Source organism: Triturus cristatus, chromosome 5_2 (genome assembly GCF_964204655.1).
Source record: "Triturus cristatus chromosome 5_2, aTriCri1.1, whole genome shotgun sequence".
In the NCBI taxonomy this organism is placed as follows: Eukaryota; Metazoa; Chordata; class Amphibia; order Caudata; family Salamandridae; genus Triturus; species Triturus cristatus.
This window is the reverse complement of record NC_140588.1, coordinates 267,380,879-267,405,037: the sequence shown is the minus strand read 5'-3', so window position 1 is coordinate 267,405,037 and position 24,159 is coordinate 267,380,879. Positions and strand designations below refer to the sequence as shown.

Sequence of the window (24,159 nt, the reverse complement as noted above, 5' to 3'; positions counted from 1 at the left end):
TACACATACATACACATACCATAACAAAGATATCTCCGTCCAAGAAGAGAAATGTAACAGACATGAGTAGAACTGCAAACAGTTAAATAGATTAAGTAAATAGCCAGATTTGTAGATGTTTCCTACAAAGTAGGTTATTCCTATAAGTAGGGTAACCCAATTGCGATGGAAAAGTATTAAAATGCTTAGCTTTGAGGTATAAAAATCCACTCCCTTCACACCTTGACTGTTGAGTTTGAGGCACTTACCAGCATTTCAGCTCCATATTATGTCAGCCGTTTAGGAAATACTAATGGTTGAGTAAATGTGTATTTGAAAGACACAGGTCATGTGCACAGTCTCTCCTAGTGCCAGCCAGCTCCAAGCGCAACACTATGGGATGGAATTTAGACATGGTAGCAGGGATGTACATTGTGGCAGGCACATGCCAAGCATATTGAGCATGAAAAAGCTATAACTAGGCAGTGTTGGAAAGGCGTTCGCCGGAGGGGGGTTCGATACACGTCTTGCCCACCCCTTTGACCCACCTCTCCCTAGTAGGCCGAACCAGGCGCGCACACCCTGAGCTTACACTACGAACAGAGTGACACCACACGTATTCTTTGTAGGACGATAGGTTCTTTTATCGAAGGTTTCAAGGGATCTTTATGATCCAAGGTGTAAGTAGTACATCAGCGGCACAAGATACTACAAATCGGTGGTAGGGGAATGGGGGTAGCGGGACAGTCTTTGAATGTAGTGTCTCTGCAAAGTACCCTGCGGATAGCTCACAATCCTCGAGCTGAAGGGTGTTGTTTCTCTGGGCGATCTCTTGCCAATTCGTCCTCGAGGGGAGAGCCGCGAGTCACTCAGCAGGCACAGGTAGTCGGAGTTCGGGAGCCGCGATCTCGTCAGCAGGGCTCAGATGGTTCAATGGCTGGGGGCTGCGAGTCACTCAGCAGGCCCAGGTGGTTCGGAGTTCGGGAGCCGCGATCTCGTCAGCAGGGCTCAGATGGTTCAATGGCTGGGGGCCGCAAGTCACTCAGCAGGCCCAGGTGGTTCGGTATTCGGGAGCCGCGACAGCGTCAGCAGGCTTCGATGGTTCCAGGTCTTCTCTGCCATTCGTTCCTCCGGCACCCCCTATTATACTCCCCCTGCCCTTTGAAGTCCTCGCAGAGAGGGGCCTTTGGTGACTGAGGGGGTTCGGCGGGATTTCCTGCCGCTCGTTTCTTTGGTCTTTTCAGGTGGGTCTGGGAGGGACCCCAGACGCTCGGCAGGCGAGGCGCCTGCTCCCCAGGGGCCTGGTGGCCGATCGAGTCCTCCCGGGGGAAGGCGATCCGAGGTGTGACCGGGCTGGCGCCTCTTGGTCTGGCTCGGGGGTTCCCGCTCCCTCGGCCGGACATGCGTGGTAGGGTGTCGAGTCTGTCGGGGGCTCTGGCCGGCCCTCGGGTCTGTGTGGCTGGGGCGGCCGGAGTCGGAGATGCCGTGTCTTGGGGGTGGTTGCAGGTTGGCTGGATGATCGGGAGGGCATACGCCGTGAGGCCGGTCTCACACGCGTCCCCCCCAGCTGAAAGGCGTGGAGAACTACCCATCCACTGGGGGGTTCTCCTCGCCGAAGCGGAAGAACCGGGACAGGCCGTCGGCATTGGCATGATCCGTCCCGGGACGATGCTCGACAGTGAAGTCCATCCCTTGGAGGGAGATTGACCATCGTAATAGCTTGGGGTTCTCTCCCCTCATCTGCATCAGCCACCGCAAGGGCCGGTGGTCCGTCTGCACTCGGAAGTGGGTTCCGAACAAGTAGGGCCGTAGTTTCTTGAGGGCCCAGACTACGGCGAAGGTCTCTTGTTCTATGGTACTCCAACGCTGTTCTCGAGGCAGCAGCCTTCGGCTGATGAAGGCTATGGGCTGATCTATGCCCTTGTCGTTGAACTGCGAGAGGACGGCTCCGATGCCGTGTTCGGATGCGTCGGTCTGGACCACAAACTCTTGGGAGTAGTCGGGGGCCTTGAGTACTGGCGCGGTGCACATGGCGGTTTTCAAGGCGTCAAACGCCTGCTGGCACGGGGGGGTCCACTGCACCTTCTTCGGGAGCTTTTTGGAGGTCAACTCCGTGAGAGGCCCTGCGAGGCTACCATAGTTTTTAATGAACCGCCGGTAGTATCCTGTGAGGCCCAGGAAGGCCCGGACTTCCGTCTGAGTGGTGGGGGGCTCCCAGGACTTGATGGCGTCGATCTTTGGTTGGAGGGGGGCGACCTGCCCGCTGCCCACCTGATGCCCCAGGTAGACCACGGAGCCTTGCCCGAGCTGGCATTTGCTGGCCTTCACTGTTAGGCCGGCTTGGCGCAGGGCCAGCAGTATTTGCCGGAGGTGCTGGAGATGCTCGTGCCATTGAGAGCTGAATACGGCTATGTCGTCAAGGTACGCTGCGCTGAACTCCTCGAGTCCGGCCAGGACCTTGTTTACCAACCGCTGGAAAGTGGCTGGGGCATTTTTCATCCCGAACGGCATGACCCAGAAGCGGTAGTGTCCGTCGGGTGTGGAGAAGGCGGAGCGTTCTTTTGCTCCCTCCGTGAGCGCAATCTGCCAGTAACCGCAGGTCAGGTCGAAGGTGCTGAGGAAACGTGCGGCCCCAAGGCGGTCGATGAGCTCGTCGGCGCGGGGAATAGGATGAGCGTCCGCTCGGGTGACCGCATTGAGCCCCCGGTAGTCCACACAGAATCTTAGTTCGGGGGCGACCCCAGGGGCGGCCGCTTTCGGGACCAGGACTACCGGGCTGGCCCAGGGGCTATCGGAGGGTTCGATCACTCCAAGGGTTAACATCTTCTGTACTTCGGTCTTGATGCAGGTGCGGACCTGGTCAGGCACCCGGTAGGCTCGGTGTCTCACAGGTGGGCTGTCGCCGGTGTCCACGTCGTGGACACACCAGTCGGTGACCCTTGGGATGAGGGAGAAGAGGTCTACGAATTGTCTGAGCAGCTGGCGACAGTCGTCGGACTGTTGGGGAGTGAGGGTGGTTGACAGTTTCACTCCCTCCACGGAACCATCCAGTTCTTTAGCGCACAGGGGGTCGGGCAGGGGTTCAGTGTCTTCTTCCGCCCCATCATCGGTGGCCAGTAGCAAACTCAACTCCGTTCTCACAAAGTGGGGCTTGAGACGGTTCACGTGGAGAACCCGGAGGGGGTTCCGTGGGGACTGTACATCGATCAGGTACGTGACCTGACTCTTCCGCTCGATCACCTTGAAGGGGCCAGTCCATTTGTCCTGTAGGGCGCAGGGTTTCACCGGGGCCATGACCCAAACCTGCTGGCCCGGCTGGAACTCGACCAGAGTTGCGTTCTGGTCATACCAGCGCTTCATTTCTTCTTGGCTGGCCTCGAGGTTAGCCTCTGCGAGTTCTCTGAACTTCCGGGTCTGGTTGCGGAGCGCCAGGATGTAGCGGAACACATCAGGGGGGGTCCCCCGGGGGCTTGTCTCCCAGCTCTCTTTGACCAGGCTCAGGGGCCCCCGGACGGGGTGTCCGTATAGTAGTTCGAATGGGCTGAACCCCAGGGACTTTTGGGGAACTTCCCGGTACGCGAACAGGAGGCAAGGGAGGAGGACATCCCATCTTCGGCGCAGGGGCTCCTCGAGGCACAGGATCATCCCCTTCAGGGTTCGGTTGAAGCGTTCCACCAGGCCGTTGCCCTGGGGGTGGTAGGGGGTCGTGAACTTATATGTTACTCCGCACTGCAGCCACAGGGACTTCATGTAGCGGGATATGAAGTTAGTGCCGCGATCACTCACAACCTCGCGAGGGAATCCGACACGGGAGAAGATCCCCACGAGAGCCCGGCCCACCACGAGAGCCGTCACGGTGCGGAGGGGAATGGCCTCGGGGTAGCGGGTGGCATGGTCCACCAGGACGAGGATGAATCTGTGGCCCTGGGCGGTCTTCGGATCCAGGGGTCCCACGATGTCGATGCTGACCCGCTCAAACGGGGTACTCACAACGGGAAAGGGTTGTAATGGAGCCTTGCGCTTTCCGCCACTTTTCCCACTGCCCTGGCACGTGAGGCAGGATTTACAGTGGACTTCTACATTTGCTCGCATCTTGGGCCAATAGAAGTGGGTAACTAATCGCTGATATGTTTTGTCTTGGCCTAAGTGTCCTGCCAAGGGTACATCGTGGGCCAGGCCCAGGAGGAGGCTTCGGAAGCGCAGGGGTACTACCAGTACTCGGGCTGCGCCTAGCTCGGCTGACTTTTGTTCGCTGTATAGGAGGCTATTGTCCCAATAGACCCAGTGGGTTCCGGTCCGGTCACCGGCGGTCTGGGCTTCGGCTTGTTGTCGGAGTCCCACGAGGGAAGGGCAGGTGGCCTGTTCCTGGCAGAACTCTTCACGGGAGGGCCCTCCCTCACAGCGCCACTGGGCCATCTCGGGCAGTTCTCCAAGCTCAGTCAGTGCCTCAGGGGCGGAAGGTTCCGGCCCTTCTCCCGGGTTAGTGTCTTCTTCTCCCTCTGAAGGAGGGTTGTCCGTTTCTGGTAGGGTGTCCCGGTTCTCGGGGACAGTGTTCGGTGGGAGGGCCTCACCGCCCTCGGAGAGAGGCAATCGCACGGTCATGGAGCGCGTGGTGGCGCAGACCCATTCGGGTAGGCCCATCATCTCGAGATGGGCTCTTCGTTCCACTTGCCCCCACGGGGAACTCTCAAGGTCGTTGGCCAGGAGGCAGTCTACGGGCTGTGATGTTCGGACGGCTACCTTCAATTCTCCGGAGACTCCTCCCCACTCGAAAGGCACCAGAGCCATCTGGCAGAGGCTCTCGGAATTGTCGGAGGATATGACCGGACAGAGGGCACCGGGTAGGATCTGGTCTTCAGAGATTAGGTTGCGGTGGACCGCGGTGACACTTGCCCCGGTATCGCGGAGGCCCTCGACTCGGTGGCCGTTGATGGTCACCTGCTGTCGGTACTTCTTCGTGTTGGCGGGCAAGGGTGTCCCGGGGACCATTTCTCGATCACCAAGGGAAACCAGGGCCATGGCAGCTGGTTCCCACTCTTCCGAGTCCTCTATCTCTTCCCCTAGGACCACGGAGGCCATCTGCCGGGCCGGGGGGTTGGTCATTGCGGTTCGTTGATACTGGGGACACTGGGGGTCATTGGCGTAGTGTCCGGGCTGTTGGCAGCGGAAGCAGGTGATCCTGGTTCGTGGCACTAGCCGCCCCGGGGCTCCGGTGCTGGCTGGGGACGGGGCTGGACCTGCCGCTGGTGGGCTGCTGGGAGGGCTGTGCGTGGGCCCCCCTGGGAAGTCTCTCGGTCGGCCGTGGTTTCCTCCGCCCCTCTGGCGGGGGGGTCCTTGACTGTGGCGACCGTAGTCTCCCACGGGGCCTCGGGTGGCCCGGGTGTTCACCCAACGGTCAGCCTCGGCGGCCAGCTTTCGAGGGTCGGTGAGTTTACTGTCCAGGAGATGTTGGCGCAGTTCTACAAAGCAATTGGCCGCTAAATGTTCCCAGGCGATTAGATCAAACAGCTCTTCGAAGGTGGAGACCTTGCTGCCCTTGATCCACCCGTCCAAGGCCCGGCTGTAAAAGTTCACGTATTCTACCCATGTGGTGCCCGGTATCTTTTTGCAATCTCGGAACCGTTGCCGGTACATCTCGGGGGTGAGTCCATACCGGCCCACGAGGGCTTCTTTCATGTGGCTGTAGGAGTTCATGACCGTGGAGGGCAGATCCAGCAGGGTATCTCTTCCTTCGCTTAAGAACCGGCCCCATAGGCCAGCCCCCCAATCCTTCTGCGGGACTCGGTGAGAGGTCATGGCGACTTCGTAGGCCTTAAACCACTGCTGGATATCGTCGTTTTTGTAATACTCCTTTACCACATCCTTGGGGATGTGGACTTTGGCTTCCACGGTGGGAGCGGATGGTAGATTCCCGGAAGGTCGTGACTCTTCGCTTTTAGCCCTCAACTCGATCTCTTTCAGGCTGCGTTCATGTTCCAGCTGGAGTTTCTTTTCGTCGTGCTCTCTTTGGCGTCTCTTTTCCTCGAGTTCCCCTTGTAGCCGTAACTGCTCGACGGCTAACTTTTTCTCGGCCAGTTTTATTTCTCCCTCGATTTTCAGCTTGGCCAGTTCAAGTTCGTGGTTGCGGCCTCTCTCTCGGTCTGCTAGTTCCTCGGGGGACAGGTTCCCCTCTGGCCCGCTGTTTCTCACCGGGATGCTTTGTGGTTCATGGGCGGAGTCTCCTTCTGTTTGGGTCGGGGGCGCCCCCGTCTCGACCCAGGTCTTCAATACTTTCTGTAAGTCTTCCTTTGTGCTTAATCCGGTGGTAGCGATTCCAAGGTCTTTGCAAAATTGTTTTAATTCTCTATGCGTATAATAGTCCAATTGATCCTCTCGGAACGTCGAACTCATTTCGGTACCTGCGGCACCCAGGGAGGTTTCTCCTTCCATCTCTGTTTGGTAGTGCGTCAGTCGTTCACTGCACGCTCTCTTTCGGTGTCGGCTCGGATCCCGTCGTCTGCCACCAAATGTTGGAAAGGCGTTCGCCGGAGGGGCGTTCGATACACGTCTTGCCCACCCCTTTGACCCACCTCTCCCAAGTAGGCCGAACCAGGCGCGCACACCCTGAGCTTACACTACGAACAGAGTGACACCACACGTATTCTTTGTAGGACGATAGGTTCTTTTATCGAAGGTTTCAAGGGATCTTTATGATCCAAGGTGATAGTAGTACATCAGCGGCACAAGATACTACAAATCGGTGGTAGGGGAATGGGGGTAGCGGGACAGTCTTTGAAAGTAGTGTCTCTGCAAAGTACCCTGCGGATAGCTCACAATCCTCGAGCTGGAGGGTGTTGTTTCTCTGGGCGATCTCTTGCCAATTCGTCCTCGAGGGGAGAGCCGCGAGTCACTCAGCAGGCACAGGTAGTCGGAGTTCGGGAGCCGCGATCTCGTCAGCAGGGCTCAGATGGTTCAATGGCTGGGGGCCGCGAGTCACTCAGCAGGCCCAGGTGGTTCGGAGTTCGGGAGCCGCGATCTCGTCAGCAGGGCTCAAATGGTTCAATGGCTGGGGGCCGCGAGTCACTCAGCAGGCCCAGGTGGTTCGGTATTCGGGAGCCGCGACAGCGTCAGCAGGCTTCGATGGTTCCAGGTCTTCTCTGCCATTCGTTCCTCCGGCACCCCCTATTATACTCCCCCTGCCCTTTGAAGTCCGGAGTCCTCGCAGAGAGGGGCCTTTGGTGACTGAGGGGGTTCGGCGGGATTTCCTGCCGCTCGTTTCTTTGGTCTTTTCAGGTGGGTCTGGGAGGGACCCCAGACGCTCGGCAGGCGAGGCGCCTGCTCCCCAGGGGCCTGGTGGCCGATCGAGTCCTCCCGGGGGAAGGCGATCCGAGGTGTGACCGGGCTGGCGCCTCTTGGTCTGGCTCGGGGGTTCCCGCTCCCTCGGTCGGACATGCGTGGTAGGGTGTCGAGTCTGTCGGGGGCTCTGGCCGGCCCTCGGGTCTGTGTGGCTGGGGCGGCCGGAGTCGGAGATGCCGTGTCTTGGGGGTGGTTGCAGGTTGGCTGGATGATCGGGAGGGCATACGCCGTGAGGCCGGTCTCACAGGCAGACTTCAAAACATGACTTCCCAAACAGTCAAATGGTTTGCTCAATTCTTTTTCAGTTGTTTACATAAACAGCTGAGCCCGAATGTGACAGGATACAGATTTGGATTCCAACAACTCTAGGAGATGGGCTTGAAGACTTTTCAGAGGAGTTCTACATGCAATTTGTCACGCCCACAAGGACATAGTCCACCAGAAATGGAACTGCCATCTTATGCTGCAAACACCATTTGCTCACACAGGACATCATTCACACAGCACATAGACTCCCAAGCATGCACATAAACACCATGGAGCTATGACATGCCACAACCCATAACCCACTTGGGACAGTAAAAGGCTGCTGCTATGGCAAACTAAACACATTATTAATTAAGAGGTTTGTAGACCAAACTCCAGGCATGCAGGTGAAAGGTAGGGAGAGAGTAGGCTAAACCAGAAAAAGTGGCCAGTGGGCAAAGGAGTAGGGTAAGGACATTTACCATTTTGAAAAAAAAAAAGGTGATGATACTTGACAGGAATGAGAACTTCTGAAAGTGCAAGGTGGGACCTTCCCCTTTCAATGCTCCTGCAAAACAGCTGGCTTGTGTCCAGAACTTGGGTTCAAAATTTAAAGATATAGACATAGATAACCTACTGGCGGTCGCCAGTAGGTAGTTATAGTTAGGATGTAGTTTCCAGAGGAAGAGCACTTTTTGTTTTGCCAATAACATTTGCACTATTTGACGAATCTTCGCGAAATTTTCAAAACTAGTTTACCGCCCACCTCAACTGCTGTCTGGAAAGTGATACGTCAAGCGGGGGCTGAGAAAAAGGGATATATATATATATATGTATATATATATATATATATATATATATATATATATATATATATATATATATATATATATATATATATATATATATATATATACACATATATATACATATATAAAGCACCACAACCTCTAACTCTAAAGGACATATGAAAAATGATCAGGGCAATACATAGTCTGGGGGTTTCATACCAAAGGAAGTTTCAGTAAGCATCAACCTGCTTCACGGTCACAGTCTAAAGAGACTGGCATGTCCGTAGCGTAAGGAATTATCTACAGAGCAAAGTCCAAGCAGTGGCTTCCCACTCAAATCTGATTGATTGCCCACAAGAGATCGGCTACTCGCAAAGTGTTCAGTACAGCACAAAGGCTGAGCTGAATAGGAGCATGGCCATGGAAACCATATCTAGATCGAGTGGACTCTCCATGAAGAATTCTGTACAAGGCAGAAGGTGTGTATTGTAGGGTGTTACCCACCTAATGGGTTTGAGTATCTGGAGGGAATGAGTGGGCTTGCCCTCATTTCTGCCCACAAGAGTTACGTTTTATTTGTTACTTACTGATGAATCAATCTGAACGTTTCCAGGAAGGAGCAGAGGTGAATTGACTTTTTTGAGGATTTTGTGAATTTTCATAAACATTCTTCAAAGGGTACAAAATGTATTAGTGAAACAAAAAACGATCTTCCCACGGAAAGTCTGATCTATCTATCTATCTATCTATCTATCTATCTATCTATCTATCTATCTATCTATCTATCTATCTATCTATCTATCTATCTATCTATCTATCTATCTATCTATCTATCTATCTATCTATCTATCTATCTATCTATCTATCTATCTATCTATCTATCTATCTATCTATCTATCTATCTATCTATCTATCTATCTATCTATCTATCTATCTATCTATCTATCTATCTATCTATCTATCTAATCTACACACAAATACACACAGACACACATACACACACACACATATACACATCATTATCCATTTGCATCATACACCTTAACAAAAAAACCGGTATGTAGCTTTTTAGCTCCAACAAGCTCAGTCATAAAATTCAATTGGTTTAAAACATTGCAATGTCTTGTGAAAGGAGCAGGGAGTCTTGATCATCTGTCACCGGCCCAATGGAACCTACATTAGTCCAAGATATATCCGGATTATCAGTTTGGGGCTCTGTGTAAAGCCGACGGAGCTTTGAACTGGAAAGGCCCTTTATTCGTCTTTGAAAATTGATACCCTATCTTAAAAAATGCACTTGCACAAAGGTGAGATCCTCTTTCTAGAACTGTCACACTTTATTAAAATTTGAGCTCATGGCCAGATCTTCTCCATAAAGAGGTGGCACCACACCTCCATTGAGGTGTGGCACAGCGTCCAGGGTGGCTGACTCTTTAGTGTGTGGCTCACAGTTTGATATCCGGTGCTGGAGGCATATCTGCTCAGCATCATGTCACTCTGGGCAATAGCTCACTTAATCTCCCTGATGGCCTCAAGCACCTTGAGACCCGTATGGGTGAATAGTTTGCCCTTTACAAATACCAGGTTTACAGGGTAAAGTTGCTGACACTATGGAACTACTTGCTGGTGATCGTTCAAGAATCATCATTATTTAGAAGACCCATTAAGAATTGGCTTTTCCAATAATTAAAGTTTTTGTCATACTTCAATGCCTTAATCCATACTGCCATGATGTACAAGGGAATTTGTTCACTTGAGAAAGGGAACATTTAAAATTCCATAGCACCTAGCTGATTAAAAGCCCTGGTAATGAGTAGAAGAGTAGCTGCTGGGTGAAGCAGTTGGAAGGATTTAGGGATGGTACTGGCTTCCATATTCATGTGCTTATATCAATATTGAGATTGTATATGTTAATAAAACTTTTAAAGTATCTAAAAGTTCTTAATTTTCTGTTCCTTTGGCTTCCTGATGATTATCAATAACTAGTTCAATATTTAAAACATGAGAATGTACGGTAGTCGGTGGCTTCTAGTGCAGGCTGACAGCTGATGCTGTCTCACAGTAGAACACTGACTAGGGGCTCTTGAGGGAAAGAAGCAGTAATATCACTTTAGCATTCATGTAATAGTAAGAGTCAATTACTGCCTTTTTGGTGCCCATACCTGGCCATGGGACAATGAGTAAGCTGAAGACTGATAAGGTTTGCTTGATACTGATCATCTCTGCAGTCAATAATGATTAAACAGCAGCGGTTTTGTCATATAGTGTTCAATTGACATATACATACATTTGAAGATTGTATACACAGACACCATGACTGATCAACTATCCAACTTATAGAATAGATTAAAAAAGCTAAATACCAATGATTTCATGTGTTACCTGTCCAGCATGTTTGTTGGCCAGCTTGATCATGATATCTACTGCATGCTCTTTCTGGATGTTTTCAATTCCAGGGGCATCTGGATCCGGAACATCACCCAGGCCATCCTTTCCATGGAAATAAGATGCATGGATGCGATCTCCAAGTATTGGCGTGCACAGTCCCCGATACACAGGAATCTGTAAAATACAGTTGAGGAAAGTCAACATATTGATCCTAAATTTGTCTTTAGGAGATCACTAAATTTTCCAGTTTATTTTCACACCCACTCATTTTTAATTACAATTAGTAAAAACTAAGGGGATTATTTACAAGTCCCTTGCACCGCCGGTGCATCACTTTTTATGTGATAAAAAGTGAGGCACTGGTGGTGCAAGGGACTTGTTAATAAGTCCCTAAAGATTGTAATATGTTCTGCTATCTAGCATTTGTAAAGTGAAAAACATATCATTTTAATAGCTTCTTGATCCGGAAGTGTGTTCGAACACTCAAGTGGGCCACTCAGTTAACTGGTGAATTTTAGGATAAAAGGCATTATGATGGGCTGTGTGCAACAGGAGGAGAATTAGGTGGAAGAGACAATTTTTCAATTTTTCCAGAGAGGAAAATGAGCTTAGATGGCATGGAGGCAGTGGTGGATCTGAAGAATGGACACCTGCTAGAGGATTTGTTGAAAAGGAGTACTTTGAGCATGGCTAGTATGATCCAAAGCATTGAAAAGGGAATTTTTACCTAACTCTCTGTTGCTGACAAAAGCAGTTCCTGACTACAGACAATTGTTTCATGGTATTGCTTTTTATATGTACACAGATTATTTTTGTATGTTTCAGGGGAGGTTCTTATAATGGTGGCCTGGTGATGTACAATGTTGCAATGGAGCTTTTTTTCTGTTTCATCCAGGAGAGTTTTAAGTGGTTGAGCCACATCCTGAGGCTTACCATTGTACAAATCCTGTCCAAGCTATGTGATAGATTTCCTGAGGGTTCTTAATCTTCAATTTAACTTGGGTGTTGTCAGCACAGTGCACCCTATTGCATATTGATGGTTTTATACTTCTGCACCTTGGAATAAGCAAAAGGCGGATGTTGTTCTGCGATTTTTTTTATATCTCGATTTGGTCAATTTGTGAATAAGCATTCTGGAGTATTTCAAAGGAAAATATGGTAACCATGTTGTCAGATGGCAGCCTGGTTTAGATTATTACCAAAGTCTTTATAATGGAGTCTATGGGTATGGATGAAGGGTGTCTTGGAATGGGTACTCTAAATATACTTGGGGTTGCATCTCCGTTTTGGATAAAAATATATTTTGAGTAACATAGGTGTGATGTGACATTATCATCAGTGTGAAGTTTCAGATACAAACTCTTAGGGCTGGGAAAGGGAAGTCATGAGTGATTCTGCTTTTGGGTCTAAAATGGTTGAAGTTTAGGTGGGTATGTCTAAGGTGGGTGTATGCATTGAGATAGAAGTATTAGGCAGGGCTGGAGTTTGGCTTTGGTAGTCCAGTGATGGTAATGTTAATTCCAAGAAGCTCATATAAAGCTCATGTATGCTCTGGAGTTTCAGAGCGCTAACAGTACAGAGAGGAACACAAAAAGAGTGCAGACTCAATTAAAAGTAAACTAGAAACAGGCAGGATTTGAGATGACAATGATAAGTGTTCAGTTTAAAGGGCAACAGAACTGTAGTCCACAAACTGGGGCACGTATGGACTAATGTCTCCTAACAATGTAGGACTTTTTGATCCACAAAGCTCCTAACTATCAAAGGGTCTGACAGGAAATAGAAGACAGAGGAAGCCATTTAAAGAATGTAGAAGAACTTCCATATACTGCATGTTTGGCAGTATAAGGAAATATAGTACTGCTGTAACCCTTCGTGGGAAACCAGTCCTGTAGAGAGCATGCACTCAAGGTCTGGCACAAGCAAATCTCAATGAGTTACTCACAACATGGTTTTTTATTAGTTGAAAGGTTTAAAGTAGGTGCCCAGTAGGAGATGATATTAACAACTGGGACAGTCTAAGTGTGAACCGACAAATGATCTCAATTTGCGCATACAAAATATGCATATGGAAACTGTGCAACTGTGGATACTTGAGCAGATACACTAAAACCTGACTTTGTTTGAATTCTCAAGGTACAAAGACTTCATCAGTGAATAGTATGGGCAATTTCATTAGGCCAAAAGATGACAATGGATGTAAGAGAAGACTTCATTTACAGGACTTCGGTTTTACTGTTGCCGATCCTTGGGACAGTATGTGTAAGCTAGAAGGATTCAGAAATTAAGGTCAAAAGCATCAATGATTGTGAGTAGTTTGGTATACAATAACTGAATCGATTCCAGGGTGCATCAGCCACCCAGATGGCCAATAGCTGCCAAAGGATGAGGTGACAATTAAAGGCACTGAAGGCAGTGAACATCTCCTCTATGCCTACAAAAATCAGGTTGAGCACTACCTACATCACCATCAACTTTGAGATCATTCAACACAGTCAAAAGATCTAATTCCCTTCCATGGTACTGTCTAAATGAACTTCATGTGGCTGTAAAATATTGGATTATAAACAAAAATGACTCTGTATTTCAATCACCTGCCCCTCTAGAAGCTTGGAAAGAGTATTGTTCATTGTGGGATGTTGAAGACCAACCAAAGAGTGAACAGTGAAACTTACTCTCTAGCTAGGTAATATAAATATGATCCAGTTGACACAAACATGTTAGGTGAAGGCTCATTCTTAATTACAAAATCAATTTAAAAAAGTTGTATTCAATCCATTGGGTGAATTTCAAGGTAATCTAGAAGAATCACAGTGGACCTAACAGAATCAACCAATTATCCCTGGATGTGAGGTGGGTCAGTAATCAAATCTGTCATATCTAGGCCAGTATGAGTTTCAACTAAACTAAACTGCGAAAAGTTGAGACCATTCTCCTTTCCAATTTGAGTTGCTTAATATAACGTGATGATTGGGTGATTAACAGAAGTCAGACAGACAATTCCAGAAGGTTTTCAATAAATGAAGTCAGAGGGCCAGGTGGACCCTAGAGTATACATTTATTAATAGAGAAATAAACATAGGCAGTGCTTCATAAGTTAAAGGTCAGAAGAGGCAGAGGACAGAGTAATCTTATGGACCAAGACGTGTGAATAATCAGCACCACACCATCACAGGATAGAAGACAGGGTATGCAGTGGCTACTAGTGCTCAAGTAATGTACCAGAAAAAGGGAAATTCAGCTTTCTGAGTAAGTGTGGAGCACTCTTTTCTCCTGGTGTAGTGGTTAAGGGAGATTAGGTGTGTGAAGGAGTCTTTGGGAAGGTGAGGTGGGTGCGAGCAACTGCAAGGGTGGGAGAGTATTATAGGTTGTTTTGCAGTTTGTGCTGAGATTCTCACCATGAAGTGGGAAGGATAGAAGGAAAGTTTAAGGATTCATTGTGCGGGTATGCAAGGGATATAGGGAAGTGGCCAGATGGGTGCAGATAGGGATGTCTTTGTTGTTATTTAAATAGAAACTTACAGAAAAGAACCCCTTTCTGCCATTAATAGTAGATAATTACTGTACAAATAAACACAGCCTAATCGTGGTTCTGATGGTGAATTATTCACACAATAATAAACAATTTCAAAGAAAGTAATTAACAAGACAGAGAGCCTCATTAACAAAGGTAACCTTAGACCAAATGTCTACATTTAGACCAAAAGTCTAACTTTCCTACTTTTCGGTATTCCCAAAGGTAAGTAACGTGTATTAGCTTCCAACACTCAGGTGGAGTTTCTGGTGTGGAATCTCCGCCTTTCCTCCCAGAGGGCAGAAATCGCCACATTTCTGCCCCGAGTTTGAAGATTCTGCCCGATTGCAGAAACTCCACCTGAGTGTAGAGACTCCACATTCGTAAGGATACTACTTGTAACTTACGTTTGTGAACACCGAAAATTAGTGAAGTTAGACTTTTGGTCTAACTTTACCTTTTTTGAATCGGGCCCAAAGTGTGTTTTCTACTATATTTTGATACATTTGAGCATGATATCATAATATTTTGGTTTTAAACAAATTTTTATGCACAGTTATAAAATTAATCTTGAATATAAATTGAATTCACTATCCTTCACCATGAAAATAAAGGAGTACAAGTTAGTGCACATAAGCTGCAAAAGTAAAAATGCTGTGAGAACTAGAAAATTGGGACGGAAAAGTCGCATGCATGGCAATAAATATGCACCCCAGCTGCAGCGATCTCTGGATCCTTGGTACCGATTTTATAGTCATTGGCAAACAAAGATCATGTGTGCGCAACATGACTTAGGCCTGTCTCATGGACTATTGTATTGTTAGACCAGGAGGGGCACATAAAGTATTACCCTTGTAATGGTAAAGGGCTACTACCCTTACCCAGAGTTATGTAGCATGAGTACGGTGGTGGCAGTATACTGTTTTTTGTGACAGTGACCAATAAAGTGGACAGATCTTTTTACCAGTGTTGCTCTAATAAGGCCTTCTTGCTCATTCAACTAAAGTTCTGTTACTGTGTAGATACCTCACCCTTGGCTTATATCATCTTAGTATGTAGCAATCTGCATAGTGTGTGTGTTTGTGTGTGCATTCTGTGATGTATGTGTGCCTGTGTATTGTACAGTACATGGAGGCTTGTGGATTCTATATTGGAAGCCTAGCACCTTAGAGAGCCATGAGGAGTTGGAGGAGCCATGCCAGACAGTCTTGAAGATTGCCTGCATTCCCGAGAGCTTGGTGGAGCAAACACTTGTGAACGGACAGCCAGGCTCTCTTGAGCACTTCAAAAGTGTTCTTTAGTCCTGTAAAGGCCATTTGTCAGTAGGGCCTGGGTACATCTCAGGAAGGAGATGTTTCTGATAACGGAATCATAAAGAAGAGCGCTGGGGGTCTGGGTAACATTTTGATAGGTATACATCAGTGAGGTTGACATCCAGATGGCATCTTCTAGCCACATTTAAGGCCTGTTTGTAGGGCTATCAAATCTGGAATGTCTCCTGCTGTGACAGAGCGCATCCTCAACAAACGACATACCAGAAGAGTGGGCATTTCAGAAGGGCACCCCCCACATCATAAACTTCAAAGACTTAGCATCTGTGTCTGGAAATGAATTATAAAAATGGGAGTTTGAGCTTCCCAAAATTGTTAAACTGGACTGTACATCAGCATGGAGAAGCTCAGCATGGCATCTTCTTGTTGTGACCAGGACTGTGGACTGAGATATGCCAGTCTCCCAGCTGGGTAGGGGGGCCATTGCCCAGCAGAATCAGGGCCACTTGCAAGCACCAGCATTTGCCTAACTGCTCAGACCCTGTGAGATGTAGGAGAGAGGCTGGAATGAGAGGGGTCCAGTGGGGATCCTGTTGAGTGGATCCCTAAAGCAGAGTATGAGATTCAGGGTGCTATTTGATGACCATTGCACTGATTGGGCCGCCTGTCTGAGGGCTGCTGTTTGCGACCCCAATTGACAGGCGGAGGCTATGGTGAATCTATGGGTCAACGCCCTGGTGCAGTGCTGTGGCAAATAGTGAGCCACAGCTTGTGCAGTGACCTGAAGGGGCAAAAGTCCAGAATGCACTACTCGGGACCCCCATATGGCAGGTAGGGGCTGAGATGAAGATATGGTTTGCCGCCTGGTACAGCTCTGTGAAAAGGAAGAGAACTATCGCCCATTTGCATTGTATTGACATGAAGGGGCCATCACTTGGTGTGTGCTCATTTCCACTACCCCTGTTGCTATGATGGGGCCATAATGAAGAAAGGGGCTGTCGCACTAGTCCAGCACACGCCAGAGAAACATAGTAGGATGTGATCTGCAAGAGAGGTGCATCAATTCCAATTCCTAAAGCCAGAAGCATGCAAGACTGCCTGCCGGACTCAGGAAGACTTACCTAATGATGGGAGGAGTGTCGTGGGTGCCTGCCGCCTCGCTGCAACATTGTGACTACTGCTTACTGCCAAGTAGCTGATGCGCACCTGAGCCTGCTGAGCCACAACTCCAAGTGAGTACAGGTAAGACTAAATGCCGGGTCATCGAGCCTCTGAGGGAACTTGCTCTGATTGAAAACGGTACTGTGCAGGAACACTTTGAAATTGTAAGAAACCATTGTGGGACTTCTAAGACTTGTACTTTCTAGTGGGGCCTAATGTAAATGAATGGGGAATAACCACCGTCCTTGTTTAAGGGAGTGGGACTCAGGGACATACCCAAATAATGCTAGAAGACTGGCCTCAGGATGACTGTGTTCATTATTTGTTGTGTGCTGTATTTGAATTTGTGTTCATATATAAATATAACTTTTTGCATAAAAGCAATTTTCTGGCTGGGCATTAATGTATTGGGGTTGCTGAGCATGTTTTAAGTGGGTGGTCTGTCTACACCTTGCACATACCTCTTCCTAGAGAAGTCTTGGATTGCTCGACCTGTACTTCCGCAGAGAGTCAAGTGCTCAAGAGTTATACATGGCCCAGTTACTCAGGACTGATAGTTTTTCGGGCCCGGGACATCAGGAGTAAAAGGCCACAACCCCATACGTTGGGCCCAGTAGCTCCTACTTGCCCTGTAGCCCTCTGAAAGTGGTTCTGACAGTTATGAAAAGGGGATAAAGGGTGACTTTAATAAGATGGAGAAAATCAGAGTACAGGTCTGTTTGCTTGAAGGTCACTGCTTGCTTCAAGGTCACTTAAGGGTTACTGTCCATTTCTCGTAGTCTTTACTCACCACATCCAGTTGGTGGTTCGGGTTGTCATACTTCTGTACTGTATGAGAGGCCAATAGTGAACCACGTACAGGAACAGGCAGTGAGTCCTAGATGCGGACCTGGGAATGCCTTCTTCTGGTTTCCATTAGGTGAGGCATTGTTCCTGGTCTGACCCTACAGTCATTCTCAATGAATGACTATGTGTGACGTCATAGAGTGAAAGCACCTGATGGGAGGTGCAGTGCGCTTATAATTCATTATGCCATGTTCAAAGCTCTGCAGTGTGTTTTTAAGCCTATCACATACCCGTATTTTGGTTTAATCATCGGTTAATATTTCGACATTACTGCCTATTTAAAAACACACTTTTTGACTTTGTTCTAATGTGGATTTCTTTTCAGGTAAATGCACATTACATTTTTTCCCAATATCTTTTTGTTTTGATGTCGACCACCAATTTGTTGGAAGGCGGGGGTGGTTGAACATATATTGGTAAAACCATCATTTTAATGTACAAATAGTCGGGTTCTACTTTGCCTCTGCTGTGTGCGGGCCTTGTTCCATACTTTGCAATGCACAGACACAAAGGAATAGCATGGAATTATTTTGCTTCTCACACTTTTCCTGTTTTTTTTACAACTGCGCATTCATTCAGATTTTGTGTGGGAATTTGTTGTTTCAGTGCATGTTGACTCCTCTGATTTCCTTTGTGTCGCCTATAATGAAAAGCTGTGTTATTTTGCTGTCCTTTGTGCAAGGCCGATAATGATGGTATCAAAGCCTGCCGAGCGGCCCATGCCCAAACAAAAAGCAGCACTGGGGAATTTGAGGAGAAAGGTGTGGGGACAGATTCCAGGCCTCTCCCCAACGACCCACCCTCGTCTAAAATGTGAAATATGGAGCACTTCAAAATACGCCTGAGACTGCACGGAGTCACCAGTCAGTCGGATATGATTGCCCATTCCTTGCTCGATTCTCCCTTAAGGCCAAGCGGACTACAGCGTGGCCTTTTCATTTTCTGCGAAATGGGCGAAATTTTCTCTCTGGCACAAGTCTGCAGATTGTTCGATTTCTTCTTCGGTAATCTATTTAAAGAGGAATTCCTTTACTATGGCATTCCATTTATATGTTCCCTAGCTGTAAACTAAAATCACTTTTATATTTATTTGTGCATCTTAAGCAAAACTATTAAAATCGGAAATGTTTCTGGAAATTTAAGATCACCCAGAAATTTTAATTTTGAAAACGTTGAAATCGCTCGGAATTCGGTGTGATGAGTGAGCTCCATGGGATTGTCACCCAGCAGGTCTTGCTACGTTATCCACCGATCGCCGCCATCTCGGTCTGTCTTTAGCAAAATTATGTTTCCATTGTTGCAACTCTTCGAGGTGCATTCTTAGACCTCTGAAGGGCAATAAAAAAGCAAACAGCAAAATAGCAAAACTGTGGGCCTTATTTCTGAGGGATTGGCATAGGGCATAAGTCTTCTTGCTGCACTAACCTACGCCAATGTGAAAGGGCAGGAATGCACTGTATTTATGAAATACCCTTTACCCCTGAGCTAGTGCACAATTTGCTGCCTCGAGCCAGCTTAGGCACCCTTGGACCATGGTGCAAAGGTTCCTCCGTTGAGGGCAAGATTGTTTCTGTGGGGGAAGGGGCCCCTTCATGCACAAAAACCATCCCGAGAGGCATTTCCTCTTTTCATGTGTGCACCAGAATGCAGCACACATGGAAAGAGGAAAAAACAACGAAAAATAACTATATTTCTCCTTGTTACGCCTGTTCTGGGGAGGTGTAAGGTTTTGGTGCTGCTCCAGGTTTACGTGATTAAGTAAATTTGAGGCAGCAGCAAAATCCATGGGTGGTGTGTTGGGAAATCCACCGCAATGCCCATGGAACGCCTCCTTGATGCAGAGAAAGGCAAGGCAGCAAATTGCGCTGCTTTGTCTTACTCCATATCTATGAGGCCAAGCAAAGCAATGCAGAGTGGCTTTGCGTTGCCTCATAGATATGATTGAGAGGCTTGCATCACCGGAGCATCAAAAAAAGTGACGCTTCTGCGACAGAAGCCTCTCATAAATAAGTCCGTTAATAATTAAGACATTGTTCCACATGCTCTGAGTCACATTTGGTCACGTTTGCAATAATATTGAATGTTATTTGTTTAATTTTGTTTTTATATAGTGCTTGTTACACTTATATTGTATTTGGCTGCTGAAAAAAACAGTTATTACTATTACCCAATTTATTTTTTATCAATTTGCCCACCTTTGAAGAATGGAAGGACACATTCCTGCAGTCACACACTAGTGAAATTCACACAGAGCCTTTAGAACCCTCATAACCCTCCTACCGTCAGAGAATACATTTTGATGGAGATAATTAATAACATACACAAAAATAATACGTGGGGGAGGAGTTAAATAATAATAAACTACAAATGTTCACTAAGGGGCTCCACAACACGAGTGAGTGCCTCTATCTAGCCGTATTTATCTATAATTATGAATGCCATAGGTCCAGAATTGCAGGCAGGATTGTAAGGGGCCTCTTCCTGCACAAAAACAATCTCAAGAGGCGTTTTCCTCTTTCTATGTGTTCTGCACAGTGCAGCACACATAGAAATAGGGGAAATACAAATATTTCTCCCCGTTACACATGCTCTAGGCAGGCTAAGGTTTTGGCGTTGCCCCATGTTTACATGATTAAGTAAATCTGGGTCAATATCAAAATCCATGGGTGTTGCCTGGGAAAACCAACCGTAATGCCCATGGAATGCCTCCTTGACGCAGAGTAATGCAAGGCAGCGACTTGTGCTGCTTTGTCTCTAGTTCGTATCTAAAAGGCCATGTAAGGGCACACAGAGTGGCTTTGCGTGGCCTCATAGATATAATTGAGCAGCTTGCGCCGCTGGAGCATAAAAAAAGTGACCCTTGGGTGGCGAGGGAACCGCCGTCGAAGTGGTACCAGATTCCCCGCCGCACAGTTGGTGGTCTGCCAGCCAATTTAAGATGTTGGAGGTCTGTTGAAGGGAAGACCACTGGAGTACCGCTGACACCGCCAGCCATTCGTAGACCACTGCAACAGCGGGAGAGGAAAAGCACTGTCAGAGGGCAGTACAGACAAATTCACTACCATATGAATTACGAGTTGTCTTTCTGTCAAGCCTACCGTGGCAGGAAGACTGCCTACTTCGAAGTCGGCATAATCGATGGAATTGGGGTGCATACTCACTCATTTCCTTTTCTTCCCATTAGTTTCCCATGGGGAGCCCTTCTTCCAGGGCCCCACTTCACAGCAGCATCTTGACCCTGAAAAAACAGCTGTGTGTGCCGAAATCCAGGTAGGTCCATTTTGCACTATTTACTCATTGACTGGACCTGGCACATATGGTATGGACTCCAGCTATGGGAAAGTACTCGCAGTAGGTAATTTTTCACGTGTCATGTATATGTGAATATTTAACACTTATGCAGTCAAAATATACACACCTGCATCAACACATATGAAAAAATATTCCACGTCATCAAAAACACTTCCGCCGGACCAACGGTGACATAGTAATATGGCAGACTAGTGGCCACGGCCACCGCTGTCTTCTTAGGACTGCCGCTGCAGCAGTATGGGGGTAAGACCGCCAAACTAGTAATCAGGCCTTAAGACATTGTTCCACAGGCTCTGAATCTCATTTATTCATGTTTACAATAATAATGACTATTCTTTATTTAATACGTTTTATAAAGGGCTTGTTACACTTCTATTGTATTTGGTTGCAACAAATAATGGATGCTACTATTACCCAATTTATTGTTATCAATTTGCCGAACTCTAAAGAATGGAAGGACATATCCCTGTAGTCAGACACTAGAAAAATTCAGACAGAACTGTTAGTACCCTCTTAACTCTTCTACTGTCAGAAAATACATTTAAGAGATAATAAATATCATACAAAAAAATAGTAAGTGGGGAAAGAATTAAATAAAAATAAACGGTAAATGTTCATTACAGAGGCTACACAACATTTTAAGAGGCATGGCAGTCGGATCTTTATAGATGGCTGTCAAGCATATACGCTAGGGTCAATGTAGTTACAAGGTGGGGGAATTGAGTTACAAATATACTAACCACACCTTTTGCAAAAGATAACAATGCCCATCATGTGTGGATTGATATCTTTGAAAAAGATTTCCATTTTAATAGAATTGTTTTTAGAGCAATGAAGAGATAGGGAATAGTTGTCAGTCTGATAACTGTAGATGGTTCAGCTCATCAATCACAGAAGCCCACATACATAAATATGGCAGGTTAACAGAGGCACTCACTTGTAGTCTTTTTTTACAATATTTCTTTATGGCAAGCCAGTAGTCTTGCAGCAAAGTCCCTATACTGAAAGTCAAATTCCAGAGGAGAGCAAACGTGAACTAGAATGTGGCAGCCATCTTTGAACTCTGGTATATCAAGGCATTTACCCTGGGAAATGAAGCTATACACAAGGACATTTTTGTCTCCTGGCATCTCACTCAGTTTGAAAACTGAATTGTACCAAGACGATCTCTAGAATAGCCTCTTCGTGGTATCAGCTGAATTTCTTCAGTCAAACTGATTTTTGTTGGAGTGCTGATTTGATTAAGCTAACGGATTTTTTTCACCTCAAGAGTTGCAATCTGTTTTTTCTAAAGATGTTGAACCATTTACTGGTTTTGTTTTTGGAACATATAAACAGCATTTAGCAGCATTCAATATTATTCATAGTAGGGGAGGGATTATTTTCTGCTTGCATAAATCATCACACTGCAGAATAGTCAGACTTCAGACTACATTTCCTAGGTGGCGATCACGATTCGGCAAAAAAAATCCCCGTACGACTCGTATCCGGTCTTTTTACCGTACGAATCGTACAAGTGCCTTACAAACTTGCAAGTACGATTCGTATGGTAAAAAGTCCATACGAATCGCATTGGGAATTATTCCCCACACGTCCTCGGGTCGGAAAAAGTGTCCGACACGTCCTCGGACGATTTACCGTACAAACGTGAAAAGTGAAGTCCGACCGTGCAAGTACGATCCGTCCCGGGCGTCCGATTTTACAACCGTATGGTAAAAAGACCGTCCGCACCGAACTCCTATAGCAACCATGGAGACGTCCAAACAGGTGCCCGGTATGCGCCGAACCCCCCCCCAGCCCCCGTATGTACGTGCCGAACCCCCCCCAGCCCCCGTATGTACGCGCCGAGCCCCCACCCGTGTATGTACACACCGTACCCCCACCCGTGCATGTACACCCGTGTATGTACGCACCGTACCCCCACCCGTGTATGTACACACCGTACCCCCACCCGTGAATGTACGCACCGTACCCCCACCCCAACCGTGTATTTGGTACCCGTACCCTCACCCGCGTACGAATGGAGCGTACCCCCACCCCAACCGTGTATGTACGACACGTACCCTCACCCGCGTATGCATGGAGCGTACCCCCACCCCAACAGTGTATGTACGCACCGTTCCTCCACCCCAACCGTGTATGTACGACACGTACCCTCACCCGCGTATGCATGGAGCGTACCCCCACCCCAACCGTGTATGTACGCACCCTACCCCCACCCCAACCGTGTATGTACGACACGTACCCTCACCCGCGTATGCATGGAGCGTACCCCCACCCCAACAGTGTATCTACGCACCGTACCCCCACCCCAACCGTGTATGTACGACACGTACCCTCACCCGCGTATGCATGGAGCGTACCCCCACCCCAACCGTGTATGTACGCACCCTACCCCCACCCCAACCGTGTATGTACGACACGTACCCTCACCCGCGTATGCATGGAGCGTACCCCCACCCCAACCGTGCATGTACGACACGTACCCTCACCCGCGTATGTATGGAGCGTACCCCCACCCCAACCGTGTATGTACGCACCGTACCCCCACCCCAACCGTGTATGTACGACACGTACCCTCACCCGCGTATGCATGGAGCGTACCGCCACCCCAACATTCTAAGTACTGAGCGCACCCCAGGCCCCAACACCAGCACCTTCACACAACATCGCGCATGTACGAGTCGTACCAAGCCAAACACAAGGACAGCACTGTACAACAAAATAGCCAGAGTACACACCCTACACACGCAAAAAACGCACGTACACAACCAGGACAAAGCACAACAACACAAGAATACACTATTCGAATGGCACAAAGCCACAAAACAGGTCCAAAAAGCACAAATACAACACATTCACTGACCTGCAACAGCCAAAATCCCGAACAGAGGCCCAAAACACAACCACTCCTTATAACACACCCACCCAAAGTTCAAACACAGCCACACCCACCAATGGACCAATAAAAAGGGCCCACACACACAAACCATGAGCCTTTGCAACAGACTCACTGCTGCCAGACCCCACAGACAACCTACAACACCAGACTTACTACACCTTACACTTGCACACCTTCACACACACACACACCTTCACAAACACCCCCTCATCACATTCACACACACACACAAACAACCACACCCACACACCCACAACCATCCACACCCACACCCCCCACAACCATCCACACCCACACCCCTCACCATGCCCACTAACAAGAATCCAAAGTTCACTAGCCGAGAGTTGGAGGTCCTCGTCGATGAAATCCTCAGAGTCGAGCCACACCTCTTTGGAACATTGGTCAGACAGACCA

The 24,159-nt window shown here is 47.9% G+C and overlaps 1 protein-coding gene across 1 annotated transcript in view; it reads right to left on the bottom strand.

The window, feature by feature from the left end:
- LOC146822857 (uncharacterized) overlaps window positions 1-24,159 on the bottom strand; it is a 127,343-nt gene that overhangs the window by 61,029 nt on the left and 42,155 nt on the right. The window contains exon 2 of the mRNA XM_085607029.1: window positions 10,734-10,913. Coding sequence (XP_085463155.1) covers window positions 10,734-10,913 — 180 coding nt within the window. The remainder of the gene's footprint in view (window positions 1-10,733; window positions 10,914-24,159) is intronic.